Consider the following 22,079-nt stretch of genomic DNA (forward strand, 5'->3'; position numbering starts at 1 on the left):
GAATATCTTCACCACCACCACCACAGTGGCCGTTAACGTAACAGACTAGCTGCATAGTTGTGATTACGACTGAGAATACGGCCACCGTGAGAATGCACAACTGTGGGAATACATCCGTGGGAACATGAAGTTTAGATGAATAAAGTTTTCCTGGTTCAGTAATTGGAGCAGATAGTAATGCTTACTGCAGCATTTCATATCAGTGGAATATAGGTACAAAAGTCGAGTGGTTGGTGCTTGACTGTAGTATTTTGTGTTTCACTGATGGGCTGCTGCAAACTGCACTGCGGATCAGGCAGAGTGGGAGGTGTGCTGCAGTGAAAGGGGCCTGTGCACGCCTAGATGAGTGTTTTAATGCTTACTATTCTCTCTTAATAAACAAAGCCTTGTAATTCTCAGTAGGTAACCATTGTTTGTGTTTTTCTGTCTAACTGAGCCATTACCATGAACCTTTCTGGTATAACATAAAAACCCCAATATAATAAATGCCAAAGTTAAACTATTAGTTAAACTATTGTAAATGTCTGCAGGTTATAAGCATGATCATACTCAATCACAGAAGTTCTCACTTCTGTGATTAATATAACTTAGTTGTTTCATTATTGATTGGCACATTTTATTATAAACATGTAGCTTCTTTTTAAAAAAGATACCAATGGAACAGTTAAGATGTCCTGGCAATCTGATGATAAGAAATCTTCAAAATGAGCATGCATGCAATTTCAGCATGATTCAAAAGTCTGTGGGTTTAAGAATGAATCCAAAGACTTCAGCACAAAAAATTAGGCTGGTGCTAGATATTTTATTACACCCTCTCAGAAATCCCATTATGATAGTAACCTCCCTGTTTGCTGGAGAAATTGTGGAAATCAAAATGCAAACCATTATTATATTTTCTGGGAATGCCCCGTTATCAAAGACTATTGGAGTGGGATACATAATACCCTACAGGAATCTTTAAATGTGAAATACCCTTAGAAAGTAAGACCCTATATTTTGGGTATATACCTCAAGAATGGTTGAAGAGAGATAAATATTTAATGAATATACTGCTGGTGGCTGGTAAAAAGACCCTTACTAGGAAATGGTTATCACAGGAGAGCCCAACTTTAAATGTATGGATGGAAATTACAATGGGCATTTACAAAATGGAGAAGATAACAACATCTGTTAATAAGTTGGAACAATTTGATTCATACTGGGAAAAATGGTTTAACTACATAACACCCCAGAGACCTGATTTTATTCTCACAAGTCAATATGTTGTAAACTTTGTACATAGTTTTCTTCTTTTGATTGTTCTTTCTTTCCTCTCCTTTCTGTAAGTGTATACCTCAAATAAATATTATGTGGAGATTTGTGACAAATATGACTATATGATATATATGTACAGCATCTTAAATACATCTCATGGAAAATTTTGTTTGATGATGAACTTCAGTAAAAAATAAATTACAAAAAAAAAAATCAGGCTGGTGCTTCAGTACAAAACCTTGATTTTGACAACATTTGATGGTAAATTAAAACATGAGCTTCCAGGTTGCCTTACATGAACACTGAAAAATCAACAGCCTACATCCATGAACTGGAAGTGAGCTTTCTCCAGCATGTTGGCTCTTCAATCAGCACCACTAAAGGTTTCAATTTGTGGATATTGTTGCATAGGATGTAACTATCACGATTTGTAAGTAACAATAGCAACACTTTAACATCTGTTTGTTGGCTCCAAGGTGCAGTAACATCCCTCTGTTGCAACGATGGTTACCTAGTGTATGTTTTTCAGACCCTGAACAGATTTGAAGAATCAGCTGTTTGAAATGGAGCATTAGTCAACAATATATATTAAATACACTTTGAATGAAATATAAGGAAACACAACAAAAAGGAAAGAGCTTAAATGGTGAAAAGTTAACTTAGTAAGGCCTTTACATTAAAATACAAAATATCCCTAGGAACATAGGACTAAGTAACAAACTAACAAACTACTATTCCAGTTAGAGAAGGCCAAAATACAAGATGCAGTTCCATTTTTTCAAGTCATATAAAAAAAATAACTAGCCAATTAATCCATGTTTCATTACTTTGATAAAGAAAAGATGTTAAAAAAAACTTTATCCTCAACCTACTGAACAAATCATAAAAATCAGCATTTGAGTGGTCACGAGAAAAGAGAAAGAAAGATTTGTCAGAAATATATTTGTGTTTTTCTGTCTAACTGAGCCATTACCATGAACCTTTCTGGTATAACATAAAAACCCCAATATAATAAATGCCAAAGTTAAACTATTAGTTAAACTATTGTAAATGTCTGCAGGTTATAAGCATGATCATACTCAATCACAGAAGTTCTCACTTCTGTGATTAATATAACTTAGTTGTTTCATTATTGATTGGCACATTTTATTATAAACATGTAGCTTCTTTTTAAAAAAGATACCAATGGAACAGTTAAGATGTCCTGGCAATCTGATGATAAGAAATCTTCAAAATGAGCATGCATGCAATTTCAGCATGATTCAAAAGTCTGTGGGTTTAAGAATGAATCCAAAGACTTCAGCACAAAAAATTAGGCTGGTGCTAGATATTTTATTACACCCTCTCAGAAATCCCATTATGATAGTAACCTCCCTGTTTGCTGGAGAAATTGTGGAAATCAAAATGCAAACCATTATTATATTTTCTGGGAATGCCCCGTTATCAAAGACTATTGGAGTGGGATACATAATACCCTACAGGAATCTTTAAATGTGAAATACCCTTAGAAAGTAAGACCCTATATTTTGGGTATATACCTCAAGAATGGTTGAAGAGAGATAAATATTTAATGAATATACTGCTGGTGGCTGGTAAAAAGACCCTTACTAGGAAATGGTTATCACAGGAGAGCCCAACTTTAAATGTATGGATGGAAATTACAATGGGCATTTACAAAATGGAGAAGATAACAACATCTGTTAATAAGTTGGAACAATTTGATTCATACTGGGAAAAATGGTTTAACTACATAACACCCCAGAGACCTGATTTTATTCTCACAAGTCAATATGTTGTAAACTTTGTACATAGTTTTCTTCTTTTGATTGTTCTTTCTTTCCTCTCCTTTCTGTAAGTGTATACCTCAAATAAATATTATGTGGAGATTTGTGACAAATATGACTATATGATATATATGTACAGCATCTTAAATACATCTCATGGAAAATTTTGTTTGATGATGAACTTCAGTAAAAAATAAATTACAAAAAAAAAAATCAGGCTGGTGCTTCAGTACAAAACCTTGATTTTGACAACATTTGATGGTAAATTAAAACATGAGCTTCCAGGTTGCCTTACATGAACACTGAAAAATCAACAGCCTACATCCATGAACTGGAAGTGAGCTTTCTCCAGCATGTTGGCTCTTCAATCAGCACCACTAAAGGTTTCAATTTGTGGATATTGTTGCATAGGATGTAACTATCACGATTTGTAAGTAACAATAGCAACACTTTAACATCTGTTTGTTGGCTCCAAGGTGCAGTAACATCCCTCTGTTGCAACGATGGTTACCTAGTGTATGTTTTTCAGACCCTGAACAGATTTGAAGAATCAGCTGTTTGAAATGGAGCATTAGTCAACAATATATATTAAATACACTTTGAATGAAATATAAGGAAACACAACAAAAAGGAAAGAGCTTAAATGGTGAAAAGTTAACTTAGTAAGGCCTTTACATTAAAATACAAAATATCCCTAGGAACATAGGACTAAGTAACAAACTAACAAACTACTATTCCAGTTAGAGAAGGCCAAAATACAAGATGCAGTTCCATTTTTTCAAGTCATATAAAAAAAATAACTAGCCAATTAATCCATGTTTCATTACTTTGATAAAGAAAAGATGTTAAAAAAAACTTTATCCTCAACCTACTGAACAAATCATAAAAATCAGCATTTGAGTGGTCACGAGAAAAGAGAAAGAAAGATTTGTCAGAAATATTACCTCATCATTTTCCATTAAATCAAGTATTTTCTTCTTGCCTACTTCTTCCTCATCATCAACCATATTTCCACTCTCTTCATGGTAACTTCTTTTACCCGAGCCATGCTTGTACGATGTTTTTAAATCTTCATCGTCTTCATCAACACCACGGGGACGTTTTGCACCTCTGTCAGGCTATAAAACATGGACTTAATTATTAATAGACCTTTTTACTCCATGCTCTAGATAGGCTACACCTTTCGCGGTTATTGATAATTTTGAAGACTTGACCTTTTAAAATGTCACACAGAAAAGAATTATTGGATGGCAAAACAATACTACAATTACATGGGGGAAAAACACAAACAATAAACCATGTATAAAATTCCCATCCATTCAATTAAAGGATAGTTCAACTGTCCATGTGTAAAAAGATAATAGTCATTGAGCAAAGCAAAGAGAAAATAAGTTTAAGCAGAGCCGCTTATCAAAATATTAAATTTTAAAAGAAGTTCATACTAACGTTTAAAGACTTGCACTCAATGGTCACTTTAATTGGTACCTCCTGTAACTAATAAAGTAGCCAGCCACCAAGTTTATGTTTGTGGTTTTCTGCTGCTATAGCCCATCCACTTCAGGGCTCAACGTGTTGTGCGTTCGGAGATGTTCTTCTGCACACCACTGTTGTAATGAGTGGTTATTGAGTTAGTTGCCTTGCCTCAGCTTGAACTGAGATTGGTCTGGCCATTCTCTCTGATGTCGCTCATTAACAAGCACACAGAATTGATGCTCACTGGATTTTTTTTTGTTTCTCACATCACTCTTTGTAAATTCTGTAGACTGTTGTGGATGAAAATCCCAGGAGATCAGCAGTTTCTGAGATATTCAAACCATTCTGTCTAGCTCCAACAATCAAAGTCAAATTCACTTAGATGACATTTCTTCCTCATTCACGAGGAATTCTGCAGATGCTGGAAATTCAAGCAACACACATCAAAGTTGCTGGTGAACGCAGCAGGCCAGGCAACGTCTCTAGGAAGAGGTACAGTCAATGTTTCAGTTAGTCCTGACAAAGGGTCTCGGCCCGAAACGTCGACTGTACCTCTTCCTAGAGATGCTGCCTGGCCTGCTGTGATCTTCCTCATTCTGTTGTTTGATCTGAACAATAATATTTCATGTACTATGCTTCAGGAAATTGTAAATTATTTAAACCCATAATGCTATTTGGAGCCAGATCTGGGCCATATCCTCCAAATATCCGGACCTGCCTCTCAGTTTTTTTGCAGTACCTTACTTTCCCTTTTCTATTTCTGATTTATAATTTAAATTTTTAATATTTACTATCGATTTGTACTCTAGGGAGCACGAAGAGCAGAATCAGATATCGCTGTGATGATTGTATGCTCTAGTATCAGTTGTTTGGTGACAATAAAGTATAAAGTATTACTTCTACCATGAAAAGTGAGCATCCCAACTTAAAACAAATATTAAAGACTAATCTTTTAAATAACTCATTGTTCAACTGTTCTGGGTTCTGGCATGGAGTAATTTGCAGCGAGCAATTAACTTATCAACCATCTTTGGGATGTTAGCGGAAACTGGAACACCTGGAATTCTGGCACAGGGGAGAATGTCCATTCACATGATTGCAATATTGTGTTACATAGTGAGTATCTTCACTTAATGTAATTACATATTACATTCTGTTTAAAACACTCCGCAACAAAATCTACTTTGATAGATTAAGGAATATGTGGAATTTCTTGTTGCAAGTTACTCATTTATAACTAAAATTGAATTGAATGTGTACCCATGGTCCAAATTCTGTACCTAAAAATATTGGCATTTACTACTCAATACCCTATTGCTTTGAAAGTCCAAAATATGCTGCAAACAACAGTGCAGCTTTGAGAAACAAGAGAAAATCTTCAGATGCTGGAAATCTGAGCAACACACACAAAATACTGGAGGAATTCAGCAGGCCAGGCAGCATTTATGGACTGTCATAGAAACATAGACACATAGAAAATAGGTGCAGGAGTAGGCCATTCGGCCCTTCGAGCCTGCACCGCCATTTATTATGATCATGGCTGATCATCCAACTCAGAACCCTGCACCAGCCTTCCCTCCATACCCCCTGATCCCCGTAGCCACAAGGGCCATATCTAACTCCCTCTTAAATATAGCCAATGAACCGGTCTCAACTATTTCTTGTGGCAGAGAATTCCACAGATTCACCACTCTCTGTGTGAAGAAGTTTTTCCTAATCTCAGTCCTAAAAGGCTTCCCCTTTATCCTCAAACTGTGACCCCTAGTTCTGGACTTCCCCAACATCGGGAACAATCTTCTTACCTGTCCAATCCCTTTAGGATTTTATACGTTTCAATCAGATCCCCCCTCAATCTTCTAAATTCCAACGAGTACAAGCCTAGTTCATCCAGTCTTTCTTCATATGAAAGGAATATGCTTCAAGGAATCAATCTGGTGAACCTTCTCTGTACTCCCTCTATGGCAAGGATGTCTTTCCTCAGATTAGGGGACCAAAACTGCACACAATACTCCAGGTGTGATCTCACCAAGGCCTTGTACAACTGCAGTAGTACCTCCCTGCTCCTGTACTCGAATACTCTTGCTATAAATGCCAGTATACCATTCGCCTTTTTCACCGCCTGCTGTACCTGCATGCCCACTTTCAATGACTGGTGTATAATGACACCCAGGTCTCATTGCACCTCCCCTTTTCCTAATCGGCCACCATTCAGATAATAATCTGTTTTCCTATTTTTGCCACCAAAATGGATAACTTCACATTTATCCACATTAAATTGCATCTGCCATGAATTTGCCCACTCACCCAACCTATCCAAGTCACCCTGCATCCTCTTAGCATCCTCCTCACAGCTAACACTGCCGCCCAGCTTTGTGTCATCCGCAAACTTGGAGATGCTGCATTTAATTCCCTCATCCAAGTCATTAATATATATTGTAAACAACTGGGGTCCCAGCATTGAGCCTTGCGGTACCCCACGAGTCACTGCCTGCCATTCTGAAAAGGTCCCGTTTATTCCCACTCTTTGCTTCCTGTCTGCCAACCAATTCTCTATCCACATCAATACCTTACCCCCAATACCGTGTGCTTTAAGTTTGCACACTAATCTCCTGTGTGGGACCTTGTCAAAAGCCCTTTGAAAATCCAAATATACCACATCCACTGGTTCTCCCCTATCCACTCTACCAGTTACATCCTCAAAAAATTCTATGAGATTCGTCAGACATGATTTTCCTTTCACAAATCCATGCTCACTTTGTCCGATGATTTCACCGCTTTCCAAATGTGCTGTTATCACATCTTTGATAACTGATTCCAGCAGTTTCCCCACCACTGACGTTAGGCTAACCGGTCTATAATCCCCTGGTTTCTCTCTCCCTCCTTTTTTAAAAAGTGGGGTTACATTAGCCACCCTCCAATCCTCAGGAACTAGTCCAGAATCTAACGAGTTTTGAAAAATTATCACTAATGCATCCACTATTTCTTGGGCTACTTCCTTAAGCACTCTGGGATGCAGACCATCTGGCCCTGGGGATTTATCTGCCTTTAATCCCTTCAATTTACCTAACACCACTTCCCTACTAACATGTATTTCGCTCAGTTCCTCCATCTCACTGGACCCTCTGCCCCCTACTATTTCTGGAAGATTATTTATGTCCTCCTTAGTGAAGACAGAACCAAAGTAATTATTCAATTGGTCTGCCATGTCCTTGCTTCACATAATCAATTCACCTGTTTCTGTCTGTAGGGGACCTACATTTGTCTTTACCAGTCTTTTCCTTTTTACACATCTATAAAAGCTTTTACAGTCAGTTTTTATGTTCCCTGCCAGTTTTCGCTCATAATCTTTTTTCCCCTTCCTAATTAAGCCCTTTGTCCTCCTCTGCTGAACTCTGAATTTCTCCCAGTCCTCAGGTGAGCCACTTTTTCTGGCTAATTTGTATGCTTCTTCTTTGGAATTGATACTATCCCTAATTTCTCTTGTCAGTCATGGGTGCACTACCTTCCTTGATTTATTCTTTTGCCAAACTGGGATGAACAATTGTTGTAGTTCATCCATGCAATCTTTAAATGCTTGCCATTGCATATCCACCGTCAATCCTTTAAGTGTCATTTGCCAGTCTATCTTAGCTAATTCACGACTCATACCTTCAAAGTTACCCCTCTTTTAGTTCAGAACCTTTGTTTCTGAATTAACTATGTCACTCTCCATCTTAATGAAGAATTCCACCATATTATGGTCACTCTTACCCAAGGGGCCTCTCACGACAAGATTGCTAATTAACCCTTCCTCATTGCTCAAAACCCAGTCTAGAATAGCCTGCTCTCTAGTTGGTTCCTCGACATGTTGGTTCAAAAAAACATCCCGCATACATTCCAAGAAATCCTCTTCCTCAGCACCTTTACCAATTTGGTTCACCCAATCTACATGTAGATTGAAGTCACCCATTATAACTGCTGTTCCTTTATTGCACACATTTCTAATTTCCTGTTTAATACCATCTCCGACCTCACTACTACTGTTAGGTGGCCTGTACACAACTCCCACCAGCGTTTTCTGCCCCTTAGTGTTATGCAGCTCTACCCATATCAATTCCACATCTTCCCTGCTTATGTCCTTCCTTTCTATTGCGTTAATCTCACCTTTAACCAGCAACACCACCCCACCTCCTTTTCTTTCATGTCTATCCCTCCTGAATATTGAATATCCCTGAACGTTGAGCTCCCATCCTTGGTCACCCCGGAGCCATGTCTCTGTGATCCCAACTATATCATAATCATTAATAACAATCTGCACTTTCAATTCATCCACCTTGTTACGAATGCTCCTTGCATTGACACACAAAGCCTTCAGGCGCTCTTTTACAACTCTCTTAGCCCTTATACAATTATGTTGAAAAGCGGCCCTTTTTCATGCTTGCCCTGGATTTGTCAGCCTGCCACTTTTACTTTTCTCCTTACTACTTTTTGCTTCTACCCTCACTTTACACCCCTCTGTCTCTCTGCACTGGTTCCCATTCCCCTGTTGTGAACTAACCTCCTCTCGCCTAGCCTCTTTAATTTGATTCCCACCCCCCAACCATTCTAGGTTAAAGTCACCTCAGTAGCCCTCGCTAATCTCCCTGCCAGGATATTGGTCCCCCTAGGATTCAAGTGTAACCCGTCCTTTTTGTACAGGTCACGCCTGCGCCAAAAGAGTTTCAGTCCAAAACGTCGACTGTGTTTTTTTTCATAAATGCTGCCTGGCTGGTTAAGTTCCTCCAGCATTGTGTGTGTACAACTTTGAGATTTCATGCAACACACATCAAAGTTGCTGGTGAACGCAGCAGGCCAGGCAGCATCTCTAGGAAGCGGTACAGTCGACGTTTCAGGCCGAGACCCTTCGTCAGGACTAACTGAAGGAAGAGTTAGTAAGAGATTTGAAAGTGGGAGGGGGAGAGGGAGATCCAAAATGATAGGAGAAGACAGGAGGGGGAGGGATGAAGCCAAGAGCTGGACAGGTGATTGGCAAAGGGGACATGAGAGGATCATGGGACAAGAGGTCGGGGGAAAGACAAGTTGGGGGAACCAGAGGATGGGCAAGGTGTATAGTCAGAGGGACAGAGGGAGAAAAAGGAGAGTGAGAGAAAGAATGTGTGTATAAAAATAAATAACGGATGGGGTACGAGGGGGAGGTGGGGCATTAGCGGAAGTTAGAGAAGTCAATGTTCATGCCATTAGGTTGGAGGCTACCCAGACGGAATATAAGGTGTTGTTCCTCCAACCTGAGTGTGGCTTCATCTTTACAGTAGAGGAGGCCGTGGATAGACATGTCAGAATGAGATTTCATGTCCACACTGAATTTGTGAAATTATCTTCAGTTAAATTATCAAAGTTCAAAGTAATTTGTTGTCAAGTACATATTCTAAAATTCATTTTCTTGCAGGTGTTCACAGTAGAAAAACAAAATGTAATCGAATCAATGAAAAACTATACACAAAGACTGGCCAGCAACCAATGTGCAAGACGACAAACTGCAAATACAAACAAAAATACTGAGAACATAGGTTGTTGAGTCCTTGGAAGTGAGTCCATTGGTTGTGGATTCAGTTCAGTGTTGGGGTGACTGAACTTATTCACTCAGCAATTACATCGGTAGCTGCCAAATCTAGTCTGTTGGGTTTATTTTTGTGAATATTGTAGCTATCTAGTGCTAAGAAAAAGCAAACTGTAGTCATGCTGGGCTTTTGCTAATTTCAGACTTTATGTGCTATTAACTAAAATTATCTTGACAACAGCACAGATATTTCCAAAGAAATATATATCACTCTCAAAACATCAGGTTTGTTGTTTACTGACAAATTGGGTAACCTATCCTGCTTTATGTACATCTGCAAGATGCTGATAAACTTAAGTCATTTGGAAAATCATTGTAAATTAATAATTAAGAAGCTTTATAAATTAATGTTTCAATTTAATTAAAGTATCTCTGCACTTTTACTGTCAAATATCAAGATTTCACATTCAGTAATTACAATGTCATGATATGCAAGTCTCCAGATTCTTTCTCATTACAATCTATCTCTATTCAATTAACTTGCTCAGGATACAAACATCACTGAAAAAGCCAACACATTTTGTAGTCTTTGTCAGAGGCATTTGTTCTTATTTTTCTGCGCAGCAGTTTGATTCAATCAACTGGATTTCTCGTCTACACTAACAGTTAGGAGACAAATATACAAACGTTTGTAGATGCAATTGGATAAAGGATAACTTGCTTCCTTCCCAAAAAGGACATTAACTAACCAGCAGACCTACTTCATTAGAAGTTTAAGGAGATTTAGTACTTCAGCAAAGACTCTACAAATGACTATAAATGTACAATGGACAGCATTCTGACTGATTGCAGTTAGCAGAGTGTGATCACTTGAGTGGAATAAGATATTTTCCAGAGGGTTTGTCTATTGGTTGGATCCTCAAGTAGCTGTAAAGGCCAATCCGGTGCGGAGTCAATGAGTGGTTGTTCAGTCTCTCCTTTTGCAACTGCTGCTTGTTCTCTATGACACAGCGGAGGTCGCTCTCATGTAGCAAAGCTCCCTCAAACAAATTTCCTCCAGAAGCATTCATTGAGTACAGGTGTCCCCTGCTTTTTGAACGTTCGCTTTACGAAACCTCACTGTTACGAAAGACCTACATTAGTACCATTTTCGTTAACAGAAGGTGTTTTCACTGTTACGAAAAAAATCAGCGCACGATGAAAAAATCAGCGCGCGCCCCGAGCAGCCGCTCTCCCCCCGGATTCGGAACGGCATTGCTGTAACACATGCCTGTGAGCAGCCGTTTGCAAGATGAGTTCTGAGGTACAGTATTGGAAAAGCCTAAAAGAGCTCATAAGGGTGTTACACTTAGCGTAAAACTAGGCATAATTAAGCGTTTCGATCGTGGTGAACGAAGTAAGGACAACGTGAGTTTGGCTTGTGGAAGCTGACGAAGATGATGTTGAAGAGGTTTTGGCATCCCATGACCAAGAACTGATAGATGAAGAGCTGATGCATTTGTAAGAGGAAAGGATAACAATCGAAACCGAATGCAGTAGCGAAATGAACGTGAAGCAACTGCGTGAGATTTTCACTGCAATGATACAGTACAACTTTAACTTTGAAAGGGTATGTAGGTTTAGGGGATATTTGCAGGATGGTTTGAGTGCTTACAAAGAACTATGATAGAAAAATGCGCGAGGCTCAGCAGTCAAGCAAGTATTCCACATCAGCCACAGCAGACGACGAACCTCGACCTTCGACATCGAGACGGGCAGTCATAGGAGAAGATGAGCCGCCTGCTCTAATGGAAACAGACGACGATGAGAAGACACCCCAGTGTCCCACCACCCCAACCCCCAGGCCACGGACAGATACCGATTCACGGAGAATGCAACAGTAGCCAGGAGACACAGAGCACGTCTTTAAGAAAAAAGCCGAAATAAACATGCTAATTAATTAGGTGCCGCCTGACACGTAAATGTCGGCCCAGATCAGAGACGACACAATCGGAAATCAGTCCTACTTGGTAATTCCTTTTTTCCACTATTTTGTAATTTATAATAATTACATGCCTTGCATATCTTGTTGTTGCAAAACAACAATTTTCACAACACATGTCAGCAATAATAAATCTGATTCAATTGAATTTTACAATCATACAGAGCCATTTAACTTCTTCCAAATTTCTGAACTGAATAAAGATGCTCACTGTGTGATTTAACTCATGTTATCTGGGTTATAAAGCTTAGATCTCTGGACTAATAGTTTAGCAATGTAAGTTCTACATTAATGAACTTATTGAAGTACAAATTACTGTACTCTGAAATATTATAACTAATCAGTACATTAATAAAAATCAATTATTTAAAAGATCAGATTAAAAAATCCACCATTTATCAGATATTTAATGACAATACAGATTGTGAACTTAGCCACATAGAATTCTGCCTATGTTGCACATTCTAGCTTAATATTGTGAAATTAATTTGGATCACACCCTTGCCCCATCACACTGAACAGAAATAGCAAAGTGGCAGGAGAAAATAATAAAGCCAATTAATATCATTCTGTTCTCTATAATTACACCTTCAACATGCGCTTCACACCAATAATAACTCACCAGCTCAGCTAGGTTCCAGAATATATTTGATAATCATGAACAAACTAGATTTTTATTCAGATTTCCAAGCCATTATCATAACAAGAGGGGGACTGACTGATTTTATTCACTCATCCCAAATCACAATCGTGCACGCACCTGACACATATGTAATTACATTAAATCTAAAGTCTTCAAAAACCAGCTTTAGTGAATGTGATTTAAAAACAATATTCCTTGATTTCAGGGAAACACTTTCTATTGGGCATCTCAGATGTGCGGCTCGTTAGCCCCTTGCTAACAACCACTGGAGTCAACGTTGAGAAAATCACCTTTCTCAGACCCTGTATGTTTAGGGCAGGTATGACTTGGGTCCCGCCAAATCTGTGGGGTTGGGATGTCTTGCCCACCCAAACCCTGATTTGTGTGAAAACTGTGTGATTTACAGCCCCATGCATCGCCCATCGGCAAGAAGTAACAGATCATACACTGCACAGTTATAAAGCAAGTATATTTATGAATAGTGTTACATACCTCATAGGTATCTTGTGACTGTCTTATGACCATGATGTAACTGAGTGTCTTATAAGCATGATGTAATGGTCTTGCGGAGGTCACATGATGTAATTTTCCCGCCAGTGAGGTCACATGATGACCTGTTCTCAACAGGTATATAAAGGAGACCCCTGATGTGACACAGTTAATTTTCAGTTTAGTTTTGTCTGGTTACTCCATATTGCTGCATATTCGGCTTATGACGCAGTTCTGTTTTAAAGTGGAGTTCTACTTTCTATTGTAAGTAATATTGGAGAGTGAAGACCTTACTAAAGTACAGGAATTCACTGAGTTGAATAAAGCCGATTATCATTTGGCGGTTTTGAAGTGGATTGACCTTTATTGAATCTTCGTTCAAGAAAAAGTGACCTGCAAATGAGATATCCCCTGCTAAAGTAGGAAGAATAGTGCAGTGTCTGTTCTCCAGAGGAAAAGGTCAGTTCCTCTAAACCGTTTTATTTCTGTCGTGAATCCTGCGGACAAGGCAGGTTCCGGCTGGGATCAGCAGTAACATGACGTCTTCGAGGAATTCTTTAATTTAGGAAAGTCTCTCCTAATTGACTGTATACATCTCTGGGACTTTCGAATTTACCATTCTGAGAACTGTGTTCGAATTTACCACTTTAAGAACTGTTTTCGCATTTACCCTTTTAAGAACTGCTCCAGAGTTGCTGTATAGCAGTTAACTCCCGGTTAAGTCAGTCATTTAAATACACTTCGCTATTTTGTTTTGAGCAGAGTTTAATAAATGTTTGTTTTTTTATAAAACCTGACTTGATTCTATATTCATTGTTGCCGGTCACGTGACAATAGTAACTTAATTAAAGAGTTAGTAAAGAAAAGAAAAAAACAAAGAGCTCCCATTATAATTAAACAATCAAATGTGCACAGATTTGAGCTCAAATCTTCCAAAAGCCAGTGTCTGATGTACTCATGGCACCAACCCATATTCACTGATCCCTGGTAGAATTCCCTCTCTTAGGCTCCATTGGATCGTGCATTCCATATCAGACATAGGAGCAGAGTTAGGCCATTTGACCCATCGAATCTGTTCTGCCATTCAATCATGACTGATCCTTTTTTCTCCCACTCACTGGCCTTCTCCCTGTAACCTTTGATCAAGAACCTATCAAGCTCTGCCTTAAATACTCCCAACAACCTGGCCTCCACAGCTGCCTGTGGTAATAAATACCACAAGCTCACCACCCTCTGGCTAAAGAAAGTTCTCCTCATCTTTTTTAAATGGACGACCCTCTATCTTGAGGCTGTGCTCTCTTGTTCTAGACTTCCCCACCATGGGAAACATCCTTTCCACATCTACCATGTCTAGGTGTTTCAACATTCAAAGGTTTTAATGAGATCCCCCCTCATCCTCCTAAATTTCAGCGAGAACAGACGCAGAGCCATCGAACATTTTCAACCCTTTCATTCACAGAATCATCATTGTGAACCTCCTCTGAACCCTCCCCAGTGCCAGTACATTTTTTCTTTGATAAGGAGCCCAAAGCTGTTCACAATACTCAAGGTGAGGTCTCACCAACTGCCTTATAAAGTCTCAGCATCACCCGCCAGCTCGAATCCTATAGCTGGTTCTTTCAAGTTTCTTCTCTTTTCATCTCCCACCAAAAAAGACCTCAACCCACCTCTGTCTGTCACAAAACCTCTTCCCCAGTGTTCTTTAGAACCTTCTCCCAGTTCCACCCTCCTAATTGGATGACACAACATTCAGAAGCATTCCTTATTTGTAACGGTAACCCAAACACTACCAGCAGAACATACTGTTTCTACAGAAAATGATTACATGAAATACCCTACAACATTAGCAGCAAAATCTTTACCAGGACGTTAAATCAGGAATAGCCAGTAGTCCTCTGTACAACAATGACCGACAATATGACACAAATTGAAATAAATTCTGTGTAATCAACTGCAAATTTGTATTCTGGTGTAAGATGGTGATGGTGAAGCACAGCAATGACTTAATGACAGCAAAGACAACTATTAACTACTTTGTTAACCACACTTTTTCTCAAAAACATTCACTGCAATCAATAGCCTACAGCTCCCTTTCAGAGTTGAGCTTTTGAACCATTTGTACAATCTGCAATTTCTGAATCTCGAAGGTGCAGCATGGTTGGTGCGTGGCGTGTACAAGCTGAATTGACCGCAGCAGAACTGAAGTGAGGCAGAATTAAGGCAGCGGGGTTCAGGCCCGAGAGCATATTGAAGTGGCAGGTCCTGGGTCCGACAGCGAGGATCACACTGGTGTTTAGCTCGCTGCTCACAAGGTACACTCGTCTCCGCGCTGAACTGAGGCTGTGGCCTGCAACTAATGGGCTCCTGGACAGACTGTGAATGGCTTTTGCGAACTTCATTCTGACTGTTACTTGCTTATTTTTATCGTTTGCATGATTTGTTATTTTTTCTGCATAGTGAGTATTTCATGGTCTTTTTTAATGGATTCTATTAGGTTTCTTTGTTTTGTGGTTGCCTGGAAGGAGACAAATCTCAGGATTGTATATAATACACATGATATGTTAATAAATGTACTTTGAACTTTCTACTTTGTGCCCAGAAATTCAAATTTCAAGTCATCTGAAACCAGTAATACTTTTCAAGCATTGACAAAAAGAGGCTAATTCTTTGTGACCAGATTATTTCTTTAGCATTACAAAAGCATACACATTTCAGAGTAACACAGCACAAAAACAGGCCAACATGAGGAAATCGGCAGAAGCTGGAATTTCAAGCAACACACATAAAAGTTGCTGGTGAACGCAGCAGGCCAGGCAGCATCTCTAGGAAGAGGTACAGTCGACGTTTCGGGCCGAGACCCTTCGTCAGGACTAACTGAAGGAAGAGCTAGTAAGAGATTTGAAAGTGGGAAGGGGAGGGGGAGATCTGAAATGATAGGAGAAGACAGGAGCTGGACAGGTAATTGGCAAAAGGGATATGAGAGGATCATAGGACAGGAGGCCCAGGGAGGAAGGGGAGGGGGGGAGAAACCAGAGGATGGGCAAGGGGTGTAGTGAGAGGGACAGAGGGAGAAAAAGGAGAGAGAGAAAAAAAGAATGTGTGTAGATAAATAATAAATAACGGATGGGAGATGAGGGGGAGGTGGGGCATTAGCGGAAGTTTGAGAAGTCAATGTTCATGCCATCAGGTTGGAGGCTACCCAGACAGAATATAAGGTGTTGTTCCTCCAACCTGAGTGTGGCTTCATCTTTACAGTAGAGGATGCCGTGGATAGACATATCAGAATGGGAATGGGACGTGGAATTAAAATGTGTGGCCAGTGGGAGATCCTGCTTTCTCTGGCGGACAGAGCGTAGGTGTTCAACGAAACGATCTCCCAGTCTGCGTCGGGTCTCACCAATATATAGAAGGCCGCATCGGGAGCACTGGACGCAGTATATGACCCCAGCCGACTCACAGGTGAAGTGTCGCCTCACCTGGAAGGACTGTCTGGGGCCCTGAATGGTAGTGAGGGAGGAAGTGTAAGGCCATGTGTAGCACTTGTTCCGCTTACAAGGATAAGCGTCAGGAGGGAGATCGGTGGGAAAGGTGGGGTGGACGAATGGCAAGGGAGTCGCGTAGGGAGTGATCCCTGCGGAAAGCGGGGGGGGTGGGAGGGAAAGATGTGCTTAGTTGTGGGTTCCCGTTGAAAATGGCGGAAGTAATATGTTGGACCCGGAGGCTGGTGGGGTGGTAGGCGAGGACAAGGGGAACCCTATTTCTAATGGGGTGGCGGGAGGATGGAGTGAGAGCAGATGTGCATGAAATGGGGGAGATGGGAGGATGGAGCGAACAGGCCCTTTGGCCGAACTCAAGTTATTCCCTATAAACTGAGTTATAGGGAAAGGTTGAATACCTTAGAACTTTATTCCATATGAGCAGAATTAGGCCACTCAGCCCATCGAGTTTGCTCTGCCATTTCATTACGGCTGATCCCAGATCCCACTCAACCCCATACATCTGCCTTCTCGCATATTCCATCCATGCCCTGACCAATGAGGAAACAATCAATTCCTACTTTAAATATACCCACAGTCTTGGCCTCTACCACAGTATGTAGCAGAGCATTCCACAGATATACCACTCTCTGGCTAAAAAAATACTTTCTTACCACTGTTCTAAAGGGTCATCCCTCAAATTTAAGGCTGTGCCCTCTAGTTCTAGATACCCCACCACAGGAAACACCCTCTCCACATCCACCCTATCTAGGTCTTTCAACATTCAGAAGGTTTCAATGAGATCCTCGCCGTATTCTTCTTAATTCCCTAGAGTGTATGAGAAAGAGGGAAATTTGATAGCAATATACAAAATTATACGTATTAATATTATATAGATAGGGAGTGCAAGCTGGCATTTTCTACTGATGTTGGGTGAGACTAGAACTAGAGGTCATGGGTTAAAATTGAAAAATGAAATGTTTAACAGGAATATAAGGGGAAACTTCCTCACTCAGAGGGTGGTGAGAGTGTGGAACAAGCTGCCAGTGAGGGTTCAATTTCAACATTTAGATGGGTGCATGCAGATGGGTATGGAGGGCTATGATCCTGGTGCAGGTCAATGGGACTGGGCAAAATTATATTTTGACAAGGACTAGATGAGTTAAAGAGCCTGTTTTCTGTCCTGTAGTGTTCTATGACTGGTCCATACCAACCACAGCATTCTCCCCACTAGTCCCAGCTGCTCACATTCAGCCCATAAACTTCCAAGCCCATCCTCCCAGTGTACCTATTCTGAAATATCATAATTCTACCTGCCTTGACCACTTCATCTGGCAGCTCATTCCAAGGTACTGTGTGAAAGAAGTTAACTCTCAGGTCTTTTAAATCTCTCCCTTCTTATCTTGTATATGTGGGGAAGATTCAAACAAGAGGGCATGGGTTGAGAATTAGAGGACAAACGTTTAGGGGTAACATGAGAGGAAACTTCTTTACTCAGAGAGTGGTAGCTGTGTGGAACGAGCTTCCAGCAGAAGTGGTTGAGGCAGGTTCGATGTTGTCATTTAAAGTTAAATTGGATAGATATATGGACAGGAAAGGAATGGAGGGTTATGGGCTGAGTGCAGGTCGGTGGGAATAGGATAGGGTAAGAGTTTGGCACAGACTAGAAGGGCCAAGATGGCCTGTTTCTGTGCTGTAAGTTGTTATATGGTTGTATGGTTATATATCTCTTCCAGCTTTGGACTCCCCACACACACCCTCATAATTTCATAAACTTCTATGAGGTCACCCCTCATTCTCCTGCACGCTAGGTAATAAAGGTCCACCATGGCCAATCTCTCCCGATAATTCAAGCCCTTTGTTTCAGGCAGCCTCCTCATAAATCTCTTCTGCACCCTTGGCAATGTCTTTCTCATAACCAAAACTGTACACAAAGGCAGTGTCAGCAAAGATCTTGAATGGCAATATAATGCCTTTACTCCTAAACTCAATGAAGGCCAGCATGCCAAATATTATCTTGAGCTCTCTTCTCACTTCTGTCATTGGGGAGGTGTTACAGGAGCTTTAGGTTCCAAATTACCAGGTTCAGGAATAGTTTTACCCCTTAACCATCAGGCTTCTGAACCAGCACAGATAACTTCATTCACCTCAACTCTGAACCGATTCCACAACCTATGGACTCACTTTCAAAGACTGTGCAACTCACGTTCACAGTATTATTTATTTACTTATCATTATTATGGGTTTTTTTTGTATTTAAACAGTTGATCTTTTGCACATTGGTTGTTTATAAAACTTTGTGTGTAAGTTTTTCATTGATTCTGTTGTATTTCTCTGTTCTACTGTGAATACTTGTAAGAAAACAATTCTCAGGGTAGTACATGATGACATCTACATACTTCGATAAAAAAAATTACTTTGAACTTAAATATTGAAAACTGTCTACTTGTATGCGTGCTTTTAGCAAAATGTGCACCTGTATTCCCAGGTCCCATTTTTCCATGACACTTGTTAAGGCCCTGTCTGTAGAACAGGAGAACATAGAACATAGAACTTGGAATAGTACAGCACAGTACAGGCCCTTCGGCCCACAACGTTGTGCTGACCCTCAAACCCTGCCTCCCATATAAGCCCCCACCTTAAATTCCCCCGTATACCTGTCTAGTAGTCTCTTAAACTTCACTAGTGTATCTGCCTCCACCACTGACTCAGGCAGTGCATTCCACGCACCAACCACTCTCTGAGTAAAAAACCTTCCTCTAATATCCCCCTTGAACTTCCCACCCCTTACCTTAAAGCCATGTCCTCTTGTATTGAGCAGTGGTGCCCTGGGGAAGGGGCGCTGGCTATCCACTCTATCTATTCCTCTTATTATCTTATACACCTCTATCATGTGTCCTCTCATCCTCCTTCTCTCCAAAGAGTAAAGCCCTAGCTCCCTGAATCTCTGATCATAATGCATACTTTCTAAACCAGGCAGCATCCTGGTAAATCTCCTCTGTACCCTTTCCAATGCTTCCACATCCTTCCTATAGTGAGGTGACCAGAAATGGACACAGTACTCCAAGTGTGGCCTAACCAGAGTTTCATAGAGCTGCATCATTACATCGCGACTCTTAAACTGTATCCCTCGACTTATGAAAGCTAACACCCCATAAGCTTTCTTAACTACCCTATCCACCTGTGAGGCAACTTTCAGGGATCTGTGGACATGTACTCCGAGATCCCTCTGCTCCTCCACACTACCAAATATCCTGCCATTTACTTTGTACTCTGCCTTGGAGTTTGTCCTTCCAAAGTGTACCACCTCACACTTCTCCGGGTTGAACTCCATCTGCCACTTATCAGCCCACTTCTGCATTCTATCAATGTCTCTCTGCAATCTTTGACAATCCTCTACACTATCTACAACACCACCAACCTTTGTGTCATCTGCAAACTTGCCAACCCACCCTTCTACCCCCACATCCAGGTCGTTAATAAAAATCACGAAAAGTAGAGGTCCCAGAACAGATGCTTGTGGGACACCACTAGTCACAATCCTCCAATCTGAATGTACTCCCTCCACCACCACCCTCTGCCTTCTGCAAGCAAGCCAATTCTGAATCCACCTGGCCAAACTTCCCTGGATCCCATGCCTTCTAACTTTCTGAATAAGCCTACCCTGTGGAACCTTGTCAAATGCCTTACTAAAATCCATACAGATCACATCCACTGCACTACCCTCATCTATATGCCTGGTCACCTCCTCAGGCTTGTTAGACACGATCTGCCCTTCACAAAGCCATGCTGACTGTCCCTGATCAGACCATGATTCTCTAAACGCATATAGATCCTATCTCTAAGAATCTTTTCCAACAGCATTCCCACCACAGACGTAAGGCTCACTGGTCTATAATTACCCGGACTATCTCTACTACCTTTTTTGAACAAGGGGACAACATTCGCCTCCCTCCAATCCTCTGGTACCATTCCCGTGGGTAACGAGGACATAAAGATCCTAGCCAGAGGCTCAGCAATCTCTTCTCTCGCCTCGTGGAGCAGCCTGGGGAATATTTCGTCAGGCCCCGGGGATTTATCTGTCCTAATGTATTTTAACAACTCCAACACCTCCTCTCCCTTAATATCAACATGCTCCAAAACATCAACCTCACTCATATTGTCCTCACCATCATCAAGTTCCCTCTCATTGGTGAATACCGAAGAGAAGTATTCATTGAGGACCTCGCTCACTTCCACAGCCTCCATGCACATCTTCCCACCTTTATCTCTAATCGGTCCTACCTTCACTCCTGTCATCCTTTTTTTCTTCACATAACTGAAGAATGCCTTGGGGTTTTCCTTTACCCTACTCACCAAGGCCTTCTCATGCCCCCCTCTTGCTCTTCTCAGCCCCTTCTTAAGCTCCTTTCTTGCTTCCCTATATTCCTCAATAGACCCATCTGATCCTTGCTTCCTAAACCTCATGTATGCTGCCTTCTTCCACCTGACTAGATTTTCCACCTCACTTGTCAGCCATGGTTCCTTCACCCTACCATTCTTTATCTTCCTCACCGGGACAAATTTATCTCTAACATCCCACAAGAGATCTCTAAACATCGACTACATGTCCATAGTACATTTCCCTGCAAAAACATCATCCCAATTCACACCCGCAAGTTCTACTCTGTTTTAACTGTCCAAAATTTATCACCTCACACTTACTTAAGTTAAAATCTATTTGCTATTCCTCAGCCCATCTTCCTAACGGATCAAGATTGCGCTGTAATTCATTGCAACCAGTTTCATTATCAACAAGACCACCTAATTGTCCCTCAGAATTCCCACGAGTAACTTCCCTACAACTGAAGTCAGGCTCACTGGCTGGATAAGCCATGATACATGTTGGTTTTGATAAATCAGTGTACTGAGTACAACAGTTGGGACGGTATGTGTTCAGTACTGACTTCTCTGCTACATGAAATACGTTACTAAACTGGGAAAATTGTAGAAAAGATTTACAAGAATGTTGCCAGGATCTTAGGACGTGTATAAAATCATGAAATTTGATGAATGCTCTCAGTCTTTTTCCGAGGGTGGGAAATCAAGAACAACCAGAGGTGAGAGTGGAAAGATTTAATAGAACTTGAAGGGCAACTTTTTTTATATTAACACAAAGGGTGGTGTCAGCGAGACCAGGGAGCCGATTATTGACTTCAGCATGAAGGAACTGAAGATTTGTCCATGAGCCAATCCTCATCGGGGGATCAGAGATGGAGAGGGTCAGCAGCTTTAAACTCCACAGTGTCACCACTTCAGAGGATCGGGCCTGGGCCCAACATGCAAGTGTAATTATGAAGAACACATGGCAGCAGCTCTTCCAATGAAGATTCAGCATGACATCTAAAATTTAGATGAACTTCTATAGATGAGTGCTGGGGAGATCAATGATTGGTTGCATTGC

The 22,079-nt window shown here is 40.8% G+C and overlaps 1 protein-coding gene across 1 annotated transcript in view; it reads right to left on the bottom strand.

Moving 5' to 3' along the window:
* Positions 1 to 22,079, bottom strand: part of ctnnbl1 (catenin, beta like 1) — a 271,790-nt gene that overhangs the window by 244,313 nt on the left and 5,398 nt on the right. Inside the window, exon 2 of the mRNA XM_063032890.1 lies at positions 3,983 to 4,156. Coding sequence (XP_062888960.1) covers positions 3,983 to 4,156 — 174 coding nt within the window. The remainder of the gene's footprint in view (positions 1 to 3,982; positions 4,157 to 22,079) is intronic.

This window comes from Mobula hypostoma, chromosome 2 (assembly GCF_963921235.1).
Source record: "Mobula hypostoma chromosome 2, sMobHyp1.1, whole genome shotgun sequence".
Classification (NCBI taxonomy): Eukaryota; Metazoa; Chordata; class Chondrichthyes; order Myliobatiformes; family Myliobatidae; genus Mobula; species Mobula hypostoma.